Here is a 17703-nt window from a genome sequence, read left to right as displayed (position 1 = left end):
CGCTCCCTCTGCAGGTGAGACTGAGTAATAGCATGTGAACTGGACCGTCCGAGGGCAGGACTCGCCTCAGTGACCCGTCAGTCGGATGAATGCCAGTGAAAATGAACTCCGCAAATAAATTAAAATTAAAAAGCACATGAAATAGTAGGATGTGTTTGCATCATTTGTGCATTTTATGACTGACATTTTTACAGTTCGGTACCTTTGCGGTCCTATTCTTTTGATGTGTTGTGTTTGATTAGTTTTTTGATGGCTCGGCCAGCTGGGGGAGGGGGGTCGGCTTCCTGATCCCACTCCGCCCCTCGCGCAGTCTGTGAAACATCTCAACATTAATCAGCTTCAGTGAAATAGACGAGACAACGTTCACCTGCAGCATTATTTGAACTGTCTTTAAAGTGAGGTGAAGCTTCATGTCCGGCTCTGTCCGTGGTGCTGAATTAACCCCACAGCTGAAACACTCCGTTATGAAACACAGAGCTGTTACATTTATAATTAAAGGCTTCAAACCGCATATAGACTCTAAGCAAAGCCTCCAGATAGTTTGGCTCTGATTTCTCTAATTATTTCTTATATTTCTCTTTAGGGGCTATAGAGCGTTTAAAGAATCGCCATGACGCATCCGCTTCAGACACAACACGAAACTTTGTGTGACTGATGGACTTGTTGCTGTCAGAATGAACTCATGACAGTGATCAGAGCTGTTTGTCAAACAGCTGACGAACCAGTCCGCCGGATATGAGCCACGTTTACTGCTGATTCATCACGAGCTCGCGCGTTTTTTATTTTCTTTTTCATCCCATTTCTCAAAATTGCATCCTCGTTTCCCTCACTTTCGTCTTAGTCCCTCCCACCGGGGATGTACGAGAGGACGCAAGGAAACCACGCAAGGAGAGAAGGAACGAGGAAACATGTTTTATGAGAATTGAGACGTCCTTTCCTCTGAAGCGACGTCTGTTTCTGATGACGCGACACAGCTGGATCTGCTGCATTTACCGTTATATTCACACCCCCACCACCCCCCGCCCTCAATATATTTATATTTTATACTTATATTTACATTGTTAAAAAGTCTCCAGCACTAGCAACTAAATATGAAACACTTTTATTAACACACATGAGAATTAATGAGTTCATTCTTGGCTGGACGCCTCTCTCAGGTGAACAGGTGGTCATTTTCTGACCTGAACTTTATCAGCCTCGCTGTGTCTTCTGTCCCGTTCAATGAGACAGACTTCAGATCTGTCAGTGAAGAGAAACCTACGAGCCATGAAACACATTATTTCACTCAGATAACACGCAGAACGAGTGACGAGAGGCCGATGTGTTAGTGTTAGAACAGGTTGTAGATTAAAGACTGCTGAGTGGAGACAAAACTGGAGACAGATGTTTTAATGTCTGACGCTGAACGCAGAAATCAGCTGCTGCGGGACTTTTATCCATCAGTAGAAATAACAGCGGTAAACCAAACTCTGTCTCCAGCGACGTCTCTCTCAGGTTTGGGAGGTCCCGTCACTTCTCCGCATTTGATTTCTCTGAATAACTGTAAAGAAATAAGTTTTCCTGCCTGCCGGCCTGCACACAGTGAGAGGCGGTTGCTAGGCAACGTACGTGTTTACTTTCAGGTGACAGACGAGAGTAGGCTCATTTTAAATCAATAAAATATGTTTTAATAACTATTTTGTGTCACTTTATTGTTTAGTTTTAGTAGTAAACAGAAGCGGAATAGTAATGAGCTCACTACACATGATCCCTTACTTAGTCAAAACATGATGGATCCTCGTGTTCTTGTGTTATTGCTCTTTGGAGAACGTAAGATCCATTTAAAGCGCACTGACGCAGCTGCAAATGCGCACATCTGCGCATGCGCGCACACGTCAAACATCAAAGCACTTCGGAGCTTTGATGTTTGACGTGACTGGAGCATGCATGACACCTGAAGCGTTTGAGCTTATTGCAGCACCGAGTTACTGAGAGAAAACACTGCAACATTAATCAACAGACTATATCACTGATAGATAAATAGAAATTGGAAATTCTATTATTATTATTATTAGAAATCTCAAAAATCCGCCAAAATGCCGATTTTAACTGCGGGACTAGTTGTGGTTCCTTGGATCACCAGAGCTGCTGGTTGCCTCCTCAGGTCTGGACTGGGACTTAATTGCCCCAGTTCTCCCGGGGTTAACCCTGCAGAACCTGTGCTCCAAGAATCCCCCCCAGAAGCAGCATCACCAGCCCAGACAGACTTGAAGAAGAGGAGCTTCAACAGTCTCAGGCTGCTGCAACAGAATGAGGTTAGCCACACTGCATCCTTGGACTGTCTGAGTGATGAAACTCAGCAACAGCACCAAGAGCAGGACGGCGCCTCTGCATGCTTCGGCTCTGTGATTCACAGGAGTCATTGTGAAAGCCTGAGGCTTCAGGTTCCTCCTCTATGTCCCTGCCCTGATACGTCTCCGCCGGTAGGGGAGACAGCCGGGGACAACGTGGATGCAGTTGTCCCAGAGACACCGCAGCCTGCTGGCAGCCGCTCAGAAGGCATCACTGAAGTTTTTTCCACAGCTCAAGAGAACATTGCAGCTGTTTATTCCCTGAGCACAGCAGGACTGTTGAGATGCATGATTGGACTCAGACAAACAGGCCCCATGTGTCTCTCCCTGTGCCGGACAATAACTAGGACTTTTCTTCGCGTGGCTCAAGCAACAACTTTTGCATTTCTCAAGATGGCCCTAGCAAGAATCACTGCTCTTCTTTCCAGGATCAGAGAAACCTATTTCTCCTGGACAGAACTGTGGATGATTTTTCTGTCAGACGAGCCAACACTGGAGGTTTTTCCAGCACCAGAGAAAAGATTGCTGGTGGTTTTTCCTAAAGAGGAGACTACATTGATATTGGTTTTTCCAAACTCCGAGAGGGTTGTCACCCTGACGTTCCAACAACCAGAGCAACACATGTGGCTGGATTTTCAAGGACCAAACCAATTACTGCTGATGTTCTTTCAACAGTCCAACTCAGAAGTGAGGTTGCAATCATCAGACTTCCTGATACTTTTTAAAGAATCACGTCAAGCAGTGAATGTGACATTGGTGGAGCCTATTGACAGACTTGTAAAAGCTGTTAACAGGACCATAGCCAGATTTGGACATTTTGTTTCCGCAGTCTGTGGAAGCGTTCTACATAGTTTACCCCAAGCCGCCGTCACAATCTCTTATGTTTGCTTCTAAAATATTTCCAGCAAGACTTGCAGCGAGTTTTCCAGAAGAACAGACTGAAAATTTGTGAAGTCATGAAGATAATTGATGTCCAAGAAGAAATCAAGAGGAAATTCCCTCCTCGCAGGCCTGGAGCAGCAGACAGCCAACAACCTCCACATCAGCAGAGTCTTCCTCAGACAGTGGTGTGAAGTGTTCCTCCCCACGTCCATGTGGGTTTTCCCCGGGTCCTCCGGGTTCATCCCACACACAGGATACAACAAAAAAATTGAATAAAATACAGTACAATAATACTGATGTGGTGACGATCTGTCCACAAAAAAATCATAAAAAGCAAAACAAAATAAACTAAATCAAAATCAACAACGCTTTATTGTTCAGGTGTGATGTTTAGAGGCTGCTGGCAGTCAGACAGATGGTAGGAGAGAGTGATGGCGGAGGCAGTGGAACTCCAGTCACTGGTGCAGCATGTTTCTCTGCTTCTTCGCAGCTCTTAGGTCTTAAATTAGTTGCTTTTCTTTCTGTGTGATCCACTAAAATCTGTGATATATTTTCCTAAAAGCAGGAATCTGACTGCCGTTGCCCTTCATTCAGTGCAGGTAAGTCCTCTCCCATTTGGTGAAATAGCCTTTTCAACAGGTATCCCTCTCATGGTCATCCTTTTTCTGTTACAGCTAATGTTTTAGATGCTGCCACCTGCTGTACTGGAGGGGAGTTTAACAAACTCATCAAATAGGCGCACGATCTGATACCATTATGTTGGTGAGTGGAAGAACTTTTCTAATGTGGTTAACACCGTAAAAGGGTCTATCTTAATCCAAATCTAAGTCTTTTTCTAAACCTAACCAAGAAGCATTGTTGCCTAATTGTAACCAACCTGCAACAGAAAACTGAGAATAAAAAAAGAAACTGAAATTATATCATACTTATGCATAACTTTAAGACTTAATATAATTTAAACGAGTGAGTTATATAAAACATTAGACATGGAGACCAAAACTGGTTGTTGCTTTTTAAAATATCATCTTTTAAAGTTTAATTTAATTCTCAGGGCCGAGGCAGGAATCCCACAAACAGAAAGTCTGCACAGCTTTTGGAATTGGGATGGACTGCTCCAAAAGAGGAGAAAGACCATAAAATCACTAAATGAACCTTTTAAAGAATGAGGTTTGCACAAACTAATGGCATAACGAATTCAACGGCAGCGACTGCTGTGCTCACGGTTGCTGATAATTACTGTTCATGAATTTTCCTTCTGAGAATCAACAAATTTCTTTTATTACAAAATGACATGAGCATCATTGAAAAAGTCAAAAAAAACAAGTAAACATGATAAAGAGACACGCTGGACATACAGCTGTGGAGAAGAGCTGCAGATTTAACATGCAGATTGTTCTACAAACATGATGGAGTGAGCAAAGATAACTGTTCAACAACAGTTTGTGGACTGAAACCGGAGTGAAATCTGAATCTTAAATGAAAACTGTTGTCTGACATGTTACCGGGCAACAGGAGTCAACCTGCAGAGTTACTCAGAGACCGGAGTCATGTCACGATTCATGACTTCACATGCAAAATAACAGAGGACGAACGAACACCTACGACTGCTGCTGTGTTTGTTTTCCCTGAAACAGAGTTAGGAAAAGAAGCAACAATCCAACAGAGATGAAAAGGTCACATCACATCTGTAATTGTTGTCATATTTGTTTTTATTTGTAAGAATTTAAGTTGCACTTATCTTTTATTTGATGAAATCGCTTATGCTTTTATTTTGAAGCCACTTTTATTTTGAAGAGGTTTTTGTTACAGAGCCTGTTGACCCCGCCTCCTCTTCCGGTCCATTAATGGATTAGTGGGCTGACAAAGAAAATCAATCAGTAACCATTCAGATAGTGAGGTTGTTTGGTCAAAAAAAAAGGGCAAATATTTGAGAGGACTGCTGCTGTCTTCTCTGATAATCAATGGAACATCTTGGTGTTTTGATAGTGTTCACTTAAACACATAACTGGAACAATAATCAATAGAGAATCAATACTGAAAAGCTCAATATTGAACATGTACGGTTGTCTTCTGCTGGAGTGAAACCTAGCTCCGGGCCGCCTGTGGTCACTTAGTTAAACACCATTTTATTCCCACCACCACAGTGGAAACTCAAATAATAAAGCTTATGTAGATGTTCACACAGGGCGCCTTGATTTTGTACTCAAAAATTTGTAAATCATCAATACTTTCTGGGTTTTGTGATTCTGAGGCCCGGGTGGTCTGTGGGCCCCGGTGGTCTGTGGGCCCCGGCGGTCTGGGGGCCCCGGCGGTCTGGGGGCCCCGGTGGTCTGGGGCCCCTGGGCCTGTTGCCTGCTTGGCCCAGTTTGTAATCCAGCTTGTCTTGGTCTTTTTGGTGATATGTTTCTAACAGAAGGCTCATAACAAAAGAACAGCTGTCAGCCGATGAGTCGTAGCTAAAGTCGATGACATGAGGCGACTTTTCACTTTTTCAGGGGAAAACAAAAGCTGGCAGAGGAAGTGCTCCTGTCTCACTTTATGAACCGTGACCACGTCACTGCCGGGCTGTCCGCTATTCAGTCCACCTCTTGCAAGTCCATTCACTGTTAACACATGTGACCTCTGACCTTTGTAGACGCCATACGCCATACTCCCGTAACTCCACCTCTGTCACTGAACAGTTGGAGCGAAGCGTTTCTCTCCGGCGTGCACGGTGATGTGACGCCTCAGGTGGCTGCCGGAGATAAAGGTTTTGCCGCAGAACGAACACCTGAACTGTTTGCAGTCCGTGTGGACAGTCATGTGGACCTTCAGGGACCCTGACTGGGCGAAGCGTTTGCCGCAGTGGACGCAGCCGTAGCGCTTCTCTCCGGTGTGGACGCTCTGGTGGCGCTTCAGATTGCTGGAGTCGGAGAAGCGTTTGCCGCAGAGCACGCAGACGAACGGCTTCTCGCCGGTGTGGACCCTCATGTGGGTCTTCAGGTTCTTCAGGCAGGCCAGAGTTTTACCACAGCAGTTACACACAAACGTCTTCCCCCCGCTGTCCTCCCGGCTGTTGACACCATCCTGATGTCTCCACCTGTCCCTTCTGATGAACGCATTTTGTCTTTCCGTCATCTCTTTCCTCCCAGGAAGCTGCGGCTCGTCTGCAGGTAACGCCGCCCTCTGCTGGTTGTTCTGGAAACCTGCAGGCTGCGGGCGCTCTGCTGCAGACTGACTCGCCTCACTGACCGTGAAAGGGAAGCTGCTGCTGCTGGAATCAGACGCAGCCGGAACACTCACACTGGTGTTCAACAGGTATGAGCAGCCGGGATCCTCGCCTAAAGGATTCTGGGTACTGAGGGAGGCATGTTGGAGCTGCGGGTCATACGTCAGACAGTCATAACTGCTGGTTTCTGACCTCTGGCTGGTGTTCATGGTTTTTTGGATGGACATGGAGGTGGAGCTGACCTCCCTGCTGACCCATGACCGGGTCGAACCGCCGTCTTCATCCGCTGCTTCCTGTTTGGTCGGTGGGGGCGGAGCTTCTGTCTCAGTCGTCTGTCCGTCAACAACGGGACAAAACTCTTCTGAGGGGGAGAAGAAAAGCAGAATATCATACCTCACAATACTTTAACTTTAAAACGACCAGAAAACTGCCTCCACCTTCACAGTTTACTTAAAAATAATAAATCAAACTTATGCAATTATCTTTTGCCTCAAATAAACTCACAGCTTTGAGCTCAATTCAAATAAAACTGAGTGACGCCACAGGACACAATTAACCTATGAAGTTCTTCATCTACAGTGAAGATGAAAACGTACATTTTACTGGCAGGCTGGCCCACGGCTGGCTGCCAATTAGGGCCACATGAGGGCCATACATCAGCCGCAAGTTAACCAAATAAAGGAAGAGGGGGCCAAATGTGGCCCATTTTACAACTGGAGTTGTTGCTGAATATTTATTTCAGCCCTAATCTGGACGCAGTCGGACTCGTGTCCCAGATCAGGTATCTGATAATAAGGAACAAAAAGTTCCATGTTGCATTGTGGCAGTTTGACAGTCCGTTCCATAAACCTGCTGCAGTTGATCAGTCCCGTTAAATCAAGGGTATGAGCTCTGTTTATTTACTAAAACTGTACTTACTGTCCTGCTCAGACTGGGACCAGGACTCATCGTCGTCCTCCACTTTGATCACTGCCGTCGTCAGTTTGGTCGACTCACCCGTAGCAGTCTGTAATCAGAGCAGAGGGAGAATGAAACGGAAAGTATGAGGGTGGAGATCATGTCTCACGTCCTGCTAACACTCCTGCTCTACTCACCGTCCCCTGCGCGGCATCTTGTCCTGAATCCGAGGACGGATCGGTGTCCCCGCACCGCAGGGTCTCCTGGTTCGACACTCTGGACAGCGCTGTCTCAACTGGAGGAGACGAGTCATAGTGACACTTTAAAGATAAACAGCTGTTTCTCTAGTTTTGTTTTTAATGCTCTTGGTGGATATTACTGTCTCATAATGCTAAAAAACATCTTAAAAAAAACTAATCATCATCATCAGTGAATTCAGCCTGTTTCTTATATTACCTTCCAAGGTTTTGCTTTGCATCTTAGCACTTAGTGAACAGTCATCATAGTTGATATATGCTGTCACGTGGGATTGCGATAAACATAGTAGTTATTAATAATTCCAGACCTTTCAACCACAAACGACCATGTCTACTGAGCAGACTTAATCGGCTGTGGCTGAAGTGTACATGTATTCAAACCACGCTCCTTTCTGTAATTTCATTTTAGATGTCCATTGTGACAGTTCTCTTAGTCAAAACTGTATTCTCAGCAGTCAGAAGGGCAGCTAAACATGTCCACAATGACATTTTTACTGGTGGCAATTGTACTTCAAGATATTTACAACTTTGATTCAGATGTCCACAGTGACATTTCTGATATCCAGACTGAGCGTTCTGAATATCTTTAACCCAGTTATTACCAGTCATAACTCAAGTGAGCAAGTTTGACATTGATTGTTTTTTTGATATTTTTAGGTACCCATCAACAGATATCCACAATACATGAGTGGATATTTGTAACTGCATTGTTTCAGGTCAGACTGATATCTGAAAATGCAATATCTAATGACAATAATAACATCTGTATGGCCATAATGTATTTTTGAGTATTCAAAATAACATTACGTGTATGTGAACTGATGGCGGATATCAAAAGTCTAATTGTGTCTAATTATCATCTGAGGCTAAAAGCCCAGTGTACATGAATGGCTCACAGCGTTGCTGTGGATGTCTCATTTTTTCATTTTGACCAGGAAGCTGTGAGTTACAAATATTTCCAATATCGATCCATTGTGGCTATCAAACGTTTAACGGTTACCTCGAGGTCTTCCGTTCCTCCTCGGCTCGTTGCCCGGGTGATGGGTCGGCAGCTGAGCTCGAGCGCGGCCGCTCGCGAGCAGCAGCGCGGTGCCGCTGGCGGTGGCCGCGGCTCGCAGGGCCGTCGCGCGGGCGGCTCGGAGCTCCATGAGCCGCAGCTTTCTCCGAAGCACCTCGTTCTCTTTACGGCTCCGCGAGATCTCCAGCTGCAGCACCGAGTATCCGCTGTCCACGAGCTCGCAGATCTCCGCCACCGCCGTGTTGGCCAGCACCTCCATGATGGAGGCGAGCTGCGTGTGGAAAGCGGCGGCCGGCGACATGTTTTTGGTCCGCCGCGTACGTGTGCTGACAAAGAACAATCCAGATCACCGGGTCGTGGCAGGCGACACACGCACGCACGCACGCACGCACGCAAGCGCTCGCTCCGCTGATCTGAATACGGACCCCCACCTGATGTAAACAGTCCCGACACAAACCAGGAAGTGATGCAGGAGCAAAGACGACAAGAGAGCCCAGACTGCGCATGTGCGAAGTTAACGGTTTCCATTATTTTCTGTGTCAGTTTCACAATTTTCGATGTTTTAGCCGCACCTCTTGAATCAACAGTGACCTGACACACACAATTATTTTCATTATTAATTAATCTTATGGTGTCTAAAATGTCAGGATACAGTGAATAAGGTGACCTGTTGTTCTTTGTGTCGGACCAGCAGTCCAAAATCATAGAAGACGAGCGATTGTCAAACTTGTGTATTATTTTTCTGTCACTCCATTAATGGAGCTATTTCAGTTTGTTCCAGTTAGACGACTAGTTTAAGTCTTTTAACTGGTTTCCAAATGTTACACATACAAATAATTTGATTGTATTTACAATAATTTGAGATCGTTGTTGTTTATCATCCTTTCAGTCGATCGTACTGTGTGACCTGATGTGACGTGTAGCTTAAAGGACAGGTGAGCTGTAATCATTCCTGATGAAATGATATGAACTCAGCAGTTGTTTTGAATGATCACTTCATGGCCAATGAGGTCTGTTTGCATTTTAATACCGATCTGATCTGATTTGATTTTTCATTTTTATTTTTTTGTGGATCTGACATTAATTCAGTGCTCAAATCAACCAATAATAAGCCAGGACTGCACCATCACGGTAACATCAGAGAATAATATCATTATCACAAGAAAACAGCAATCATTAAATACGTTACTGCTGCAGCTTCTGAATTCTTGTGTGACAAGTTACTGCTGTGTGTACCATTAAACAAATCTGTTTACAAAGGTAATAACTGATACAAAACAACTTCTGAGATTATTTTATTAGCCAAGAATGACACAAACTTTTTACACAACTTTTTATTCTTCCATGAAATTGTTTTTGACCTGTACACTATAAACAACCCTTTTAACTGCAGAGGCACAGCTCATTAGCAACTTGGCAAATTTTAGGTTTCATTCCAAAATCATGTGTCTCCCATTTGATAAATGAGATGCTCTAATCTGCCAATTATTTTCTTGATTTCTTGTTTGGTCCATAGCAGTGGTGGGGTATGCCACACCATTTGACCAGCCCGCGAGGCAATTCATGTGTATAAAAAAAACAACTAGCTATTTTAGAATAAAATACAATAGACTGCTTCTTCCGAGCGGTCCCCGAACGCAACACCTGCGTCGCGTTGCTATCACGTCAATGCATCATGGCGGCTGTCAAGAAAACCGTAAGTAGATACGCAGTGTCGCACTTTACAAAAGAAAAAGGACAATCGTGTGTTTGAGTAAAAGACAAACCAAAGTGTCTCAGTTAGTTTGAGGCAACAAGCTCACAGTGATGAAGAAGCTGAATCTCCAGAGTCATCACAGCTACAAACATGCTAACCTGGACAAGCTCCAGGACAAACGCTCCTGGATGAAGTTAACGCTCTTCAGTGGAGTTTGATGCTCAACAAGCAGCTTTCACAGACCACGTCCTGACAGAGCCGCTGTTCTGCAGGCAGGTTAGTGCTGAGCAAGCTAACAGCTAAGAAGCTAAAACCTCATCCAGAAGGAGAATTAGTGAAGGAGCCTTGTTGCTAACAAGCTGCTAACACCGGAGAAAGTGTCAGTTTGTCTGGAATAATTCATAGAAATGAAGAAAGAAAACCTGAAGTGGAAACTCAGTGATCTCACGTCTGTGTGATTTGACCTTCATGGTGGACGTTAACCTCTCAGAGCTGAACCTGGAGCTCCAGCAGCTCCTCAGCTCTCTGCTGTCACATGTGAAATCATGTGAAGTGAAATTAAAGCTAAAGAGGAAACACTGCATGTTCCTACTCTGCTGGAACAGATGCTGCTCCAACACCTGAATCTGCTGCTGAGTGAAAACTCCTCCCGGTGTTTGGTGAGAGGTTTCAGGACATGAAGATGCTACAAGCATCATCATCATCATCATCACGATCGTCTGACATCAGATCGCCAAGGAGAAGCAGTTCCAGCCATCGCAGAGGTTAGTGTGACATATGTGTTCACGAATTTACTCTGGCCAGGGGTGCCACCAAGTGGGGGGCTAAGGCCACCCTGATACAATTGCTGATCCCCCAACTGAGCTGGCCTCCCCCATCACATATGCATAATGAGCTTCTCAATCACCAGGACTTACAGCACAGATAGTGTAATACTAACAGTGTTAGTGTAGCCTAATATTTGTCTGCAACTGAAGTCAAAAAGAATGAATAGACATGACAAAATATAAACAATAAAAGAAATCATTGATTTATGAACTCAAATGTCAACATTAAGAATGAAGCTTCAAACTGTTCGGTTCTGGAACCATCAAATGATTGTCATTTCTGCTTGAAAAAGGACATTAAAGTGATTAATCAATATCTTAGTTACTGATTAATTTTTTGTCAATCATTCAAATTCACTGTTGCTGTTGAAATAACATAATGAAACATTTTCCTTCTGCACCTTTGGAAAACAAATTACTTCTGAACTGTAAGTAACTTTTCTTCCTTGTAAAACCGGATATTTACAGAACGTTTGACTCGTTCTCTCAGACGTTGGGATGACATTTCTTCATGTGTAACTTGAGGCTGTACTTGACGATGAAGCTCCTGGAGCAGAGCGTGCAGGTGTACGGCCGCTCTCCAGAGTGAACGCTCAGGTGCGACTTCAGGTGAGCCGACTGCGTGAACTTCTTGCCGCACTGGTCGCAGCTGAACGGCTTCTCGCCCGTGTGGATCCGCATGTGAACGTCCAGGTTCTGAGATGTGGCATAAGTCCTGTTGCAGATGGAGCACATGAGGCGCTTCGCCCGGGCGCCGGCGCTCGGCTGAGAGTGACCCGGCTGATCCCTGTAGAGGGCGAAGTTCATCATGTCGGCGTCCTCGTACTCAAACGCAGAGTTGCTGTTTTCAGACAGCTGACAGTCTGTGGAGGTCGAGCCTGAGACGCTGACCAGTTTGATCCCGAAAGCGTCGCCATCAATGTTTTCGTTTTGGTGAAACTGAGCGAAAGTCATCTGATTTTTCGGTTGTTTGGTCCACATCAGGCTGTGATCCAGTTCTGCTCTGTTTCCGGGAGACTGAGACTCCATCAGAGCGCTGTTACCAAAGTAGGCCGTTTGTCTGTTAGCACTCGGCGAGACCAGCGAGCACTCCTGGTGGACCAGCTGGACGCTCGGGTCCATCTGTGAGGAGTAGGAACAGACAGACTCGCCGGCGTCCATCTCATCGCCGCCAAGCTGGCCGGAGCGGCCCGGCTCGCTGCGGGGCGAGTCCAGAGTGTAGACGGACTTCTTCTTCTGTGTCCCTGCTTTCAGTGCGAGCTGCTCAGAGGACGACGTCCTGTCACCTGCTTCGCTCCCCGGCCAGTGTCTCTTCATGCCCCGCCCGACGGGAGTCGACGTGACGCCCTCTCTGGCTGCAGCCACCTCCCTGTCAGCGGCGGTTTTATTATCTGAAAGAAAAGACAAAAAACATCACAGAGCTGCATCCTGCGGGCCGAGTTTTCACTCCACGAAGCGACCGAGTCTGAGCAGATGTTAGCTGGGAAGCAAAGACGACGGACAACGTGACAGTTTGGACGAACTCAGCAAAGACCAGGAGGCAGGGGTGCTGAATGCAGCTGGTCCTGCTTATATAGACCTGAGCCAGGCTTTGATAAACCCTGATTCATTCTTAGTTCATCACCACAGCACAAAAAGTAAGAATGACTCGTGCCACAAGCAACATTAACCCCGCATGTACAAACAAAGCTTCGTAAATACTCGAGTACTTCCACTTTCTGCTACTTCCTACTTCTACTCTGCTACAGTTCAGAAGGAAATATTATTACTCCACAGCACTTATTTGACAGCTACAGTTACTTTGCAGTTTCAGATTAATCAGACAAAATATAACCAAGAAATAAATGAGGTATTGAAGTTGAGACTTTATTGCAACGTTAAAGTGATGAACACATGAACGCATCATTAATTAATGTCATTCTGAAACAGGCCATTCTGCATGATGAGTACTCTTACTTTTATTTTTGGTGCTTTTTAGTAAAAGTACTTACAGTCAGTAAAAATTTGACTGCTTTTATTTGTAACACAGTATTTCTGTTGCTGCTTTTACTTCAGTAAAAGATCTGATTGTGTCTGTTATAATTATCTTTATGTTGTCTTTTCCTGTATCTGCTGTTTCAAGGCGCGTTGTGAGGACAGGATTGTGCTTGTCTGCTCTTTGCTCAGCAGCATGGGGAAGATCCTTGTAAATAGAGAATACTACAGTCTACTAACAGTCCTCTCTGTCAGTGAGTCATATCTCTATTTATCTAATGAGTCATGTCCATGTTTACTTGAGAAATCATATCTCTGTTTGCTAAATGAGTCATTGTCTATCTCTGATTTCCTGGCTCTCTGCTTGGCCCTCTGCTTTGTTCTATTTTTAAAAAATTACCTAAGAATGGGTTGGACTCCAATAAAAACACTGGAAATGAGATAACTCACTCGTGCCAAGTATGAACCGGGTATCTGGAAACCCCCAGACTCCAGTAGATGGGGGTGCCAGGGGAAAACCCAGATGATGAAACACCAATGGAATTGAGAGAAAAGAAGGTTAAAAGGTAATATCGGGACGTGGCCTGACCTTGTAGCCACGCCGAGGATAGTCTAAAAGGTGAAGTTTCCACAGTGAGATTCGGTTTGTTCGGCAGAACTTACTCTGGTTTGTCATCTGTAAAGAGAATAAAGCTCCCTGGACCCCGACTCTGACTCTCACTCAGACTCAGAAGAAAAGCTGACTTCTTCTGAGACTAACAGGTTTTTAAGATTAAAGTGATGCTGTGCAGAGAACCATAATTTGAGTCTGGTTCGTGACGGGGCAGCAGAAAATCCATGTCAGCGTGACCCCATTTTTTGGTTCCAAGGTTCTCATGAGTCCACGTTCTCAATGAGAGTCCCTTCTTGAGAACAACTTGATATCATTGTTTAGTTTTCAAACATATTAACTCTTTCAATTCATTAAACTGCACTGGAGAAGTTGCTGCTCTGGTGGTGGTTTGGTCCTAAAGTGGGAGAAGATTAAATATTAATAACTATTAAAAATTAATAATAAGATCCTGTAGTTGATTGCGAGGGAAACAGCAGAATTATGACACACACCTGCGCAGTCATCTACTGTGCAGACTGTGCGCTTGCATGTATCTGATTGGCCGAGCCAGCAGTGACGTATCCTGTGACCCCACTGTGGGTCCTGACCCAGAGGTTGAACACTGACCTTCCTCAAAGCTGTCGTTACTGTCCGAGTCTTCGTCTTTGATCAACACCACATCTGGAAGCTGCAAAGATGTCATACAAACATTAATAATAATACTTCAGTTAGATCTAATAAATATTAACTATTAACATGCAAACATTACTGGAGGCAAACGACCAGGCGACTGTTAAATATGATTTAATATCTGTGAAACTGACGTAAAGTCAAACTAATCAAGATAAAATGTCTCTGGAGTCCTGTTGACTCGACTTTGAGGTTAATTTAAGCTATAATGAGAAAGTAATTAAAAAAGAGGGAATCAGGGAAGGTTGATTAAAGTCGATCAAGCCGAGATCAAACTAAGCCAAGTAATTTACTGAAACTGTGTCGGACTGACATCACCTGTGCTTCTCCATGGAAACGTGACAGCAGCCACGTCCATGTTATTGTTTTTAATGCCATTATCTCAAAATCTCCATTTAATCATTGCATTATCTAAAAACACCCCCGACCTTTGGTTTTTTTTCAAGATAACAAGAAAATTAACATGTGATCACGAAAACAGGACTTCCAGCCCAAGATCAAGACCGAGATAAAAATAAATAACAACCGTTTATCTCGAGATAAGAGCTCAGCGTCCCCGTCAGCTGCACAGAGACGAGGAGATAATTAACTTCTGATCTGGAGATTAATGCAACTTCGTCTGGTGTCAGCATACACAGCATCTGACGTACGTCCTGAACACCTAACAGCACAAAATGACAGGAGGTAGTGTCTCGTGTCTACCTGAAAATTATAAATATTGGAAGGCAGCGATGTCTGTATGGACTGACAGACTCATTCAGATCTTATTCCCACATGATAAAAAATATTTTCTTGGACCTTTTAGAGATTAAATTTCACTTTACATTTTCAAAAACCTGCCATTTCACAATATCCATTTTCTTTGTAACTTATGTTGATATATAGTTTGTCATTTCTCAATTTTCCATTTTACCTTTTCATTTTGGTTGTAAATTTATCGGCCATAAACAGTCAAAAGCCCAAAGGTCTTCAGTGAAGAGGTGAAACCATCAGCTGATTAATTGATTGGCTGACTGAGACTTTCATTTAATCATACTAGCAATGTCTTAACTTGGGCTTTAAGTAACTGTGAAAGGTGTTTTTTTTTCTATTTTCTAAAATGTTGTAGTCCAAAGGATTAATAAATTAAGAAACTAATCAGCAGATTGAGTATGAATGCAATCATTAGTCGCATCATTAATTCAGTTTGTAATGACATCAAAGAGGGAACGCTTGTGACTCAAACGATAAATTTGTAGTTAATAATTAAATTTCCATTATTGAACTGCATGCTAATAAAGTATCTCAATAACTGCTGTAGCTGTAATATTCTGTTTTTTTTATAAGATGACGTCTGTCCTGGGACTGCAGGTGAAAAATGACTTTATGCCTCTGGTGCATTCACAGCTATGCAGCAGAATATGAATGTCTTGTTCCTGCAAAATAAACCAATAAATAACTTTATGATCGATTAGTCGACTAATTGTGTCAGCTCTAAAATTAGCTAATAAAAACTAGCTGTAAATCAGTAGCTTTGAGGTCCACATGTTGACTTTGGAGAAGATTTTTGGTCATAATCGAAATTAAAATCCAAATAGGTGAGCGGAGCGCAGAGGCACCTTATGGCCAGCAGGGGGAGCTGAGTGAGCACTTTCATTTATGATCCAATGTCTTGAGCCTGATGAAGGTGTTGTAACATTTCTGTCCATGTGGCCTCACACACAAAGTCACCAGCAAAAGGAGCGTTGACAACTCAAAGACAGCAAACAGAGCAGAAGCTAAGAGGCTAACGTTAGTGACACGCTAATAACCATTTGCTGGCATGCGTGACTAACCGCGGCCACTTGCAAAAAATTAACAGGCGACTCCCTGCACCTTTGAGATGAGGGTCTGCCAGGAGACGCTGGCCAACAGTGTAGACCAGCTGTTTGGACTAAAGTAACTGAAGCAGAATAATTAATCTACTAAATCATCTAATCCTAATCTAATTTTACTAGCAGAAACTGTTGACAGGTGTCCTGCTGGTCTTAGCATGCAGGACACCTGTCAACAGGTGTCCTGTCCCGCCTTTGGCCCACAGCTCCTCATTCACATACAGCCAGAGAAGCCAACTGTCAAGCGCAGAAAGGCAAGTGCCTGATGGAGATGGAATAGATGATATTTGAGATGCTGAATGTTAAAATGCAAAAACATTAAATATAAAGTGCATCTTCATCTGCAGACTTCCTGCTGCCGTCAGACTTCACAGCACTGCCAGCAGACCACACACACACACCAACTGACTGATTCACTCATGTCAGTATTTCCTATGAGCAGTGATTTATGTGTTTTGTCGTTTGGTTATCGTTCCCGGCTGTTTTAAACTGATGCACTCTCCCCTTTGCAGCTGTAACACTGCAGATTCTCCTGCTGTGTAAGTCTTATCAACATTTATCTTACTACATTTATTTGATTTAAGATTTTAAATAGAAAGTAAAAGTATTAACTTTGAAGACTCTGCAGTTTCACGTTTGACGTTTCCCTTGTCTTTCTTTACCATTTTTATTTCATCTTTACAGTTTGAGCATTTCCATTGGAGCTTTTGTACATTTTTTAATTCCCCATTTTTCATTTCCACTTTCCATTTTCAAATGATCATTTTAGACTAATAATGTCCTGATTATTCATGGTAGTAGTTGTCGTGTAGTAAAAATATATATGTGCTTTTACATTTTTATCTCTTTTAATGTTCTATTTGGACTTTTAATTTTAATTATGACCAAAAATATCCCCCACAGCTCTCGGAGGTAAACATGAGAGTAGGCCGGCCGTGTGTCTACCTCCTCCCGGACCACCGCGGCAGCTCCTCCTTCTCCTCCGGCAGCAGCAGCGGTGTCTCCTCCGTCACTTTCCCGCTGTTGCTGCTGCTTTTCCGCCTGCTGTGCGCCCTCCGCGGCCGGTACGAGCTCCGGCTCTGCCGCGGACGCCGCCTTCCCCCCGCCGCTCCCCCGGACCACTATGGACTCGATGAGGTGCAGCTTCTTCTTCAGGTCCTCGTTCTCCTTGTGGCTCCGGGTGATCTCCATCTGCAGCACCGCGTAACCTTCGTCCACGACCGCGCAGATCTCCGCCACCGCCGCTTTGGTCAGCGCGCCCATGATGATGGCCAGCTGCTCGTGAAGGGCCTTGCTGGTTAAAACGGCCATCCCGCGGCTCGAGAGGAAACCCGACCGGACTGAAACCCCTCCAGACGGACAACACGGAGCTCCAGCAGGCTCTGAAAGACGCGGTGATGTCGGTGACGGAGCCGCTGACTACACCTTACCAGACATTAACGCCGCCCGTCGCTGATTACAAAAGAGAATGTTTTTCTA

At 44.3% G+C, this 17703-nt stretch overlaps 2 protein-coding genes across 2 annotated transcripts; both read right to left on the bottom strand.

Moving 5' to 3' along the window:
* Positions 1–4440: 4440 nt before the first annotated feature.
* On the bottom strand, positions 4441–9036 carry LOC121614499 (zinc finger protein 2-like). Its single transcript, XM_041948379.1, has 4 exons — positions 8575–9036; positions 7515–7612; positions 7339–7426; positions 4441–6781 (listed from the first exon to the last, which is right to left on the bottom strand). The coding sequence occupies exons 1-4, from the start codon at positions 8891–8893 to the stop codon at positions 5883–5885; spliced, it is 1404 nt and encodes a 467-aa protein (XP_041804313.1). The 5' UTR covers positions 8894–9036; the 3' UTR covers positions 4441–5882.
* An 836-nt stretch (positions 9037–9872) lies between these two features.
* Positions 9873–17671, bottom strand: LOC121614500 (B-cell CLL/lymphoma 6 member B protein-like). The gene is made up of 3 exons (XM_041948380.1): positions 17170–17671; positions 14309–14369; positions 9873–12506 (listed from the first exon to the last, which is right to left on the bottom strand). Exons 1-3 carry the CDS (start codon positions 17533–17535, stop codon positions 11602–11604), a joined length of 1332 nt encoding a protein of 443 aa, XP_041804314.1. The 5' UTR covers positions 17536–17671; the 3' UTR covers positions 9873–11601.
* Positions 17672–17703: the final 32 nt, after the last annotated feature.

The sequence above is a fragment of the Chelmon rostratus genome, chromosome 12, assembly GCF_017976325.1.
Source record: "Chelmon rostratus isolate fCheRos1 chromosome 12, fCheRos1.pri, whole genome shotgun sequence".
In the NCBI taxonomy this organism is placed as follows: Eukaryota; Metazoa; Chordata; class Actinopteri; order Chaetodontiformes; family Chaetodontidae; genus Chelmon; species Chelmon rostratus.
The sequence above is the reverse complement of the archived record's forward strand: the minus strand, read 5'-3'. Positions and strand labels throughout refer to the sequence as shown.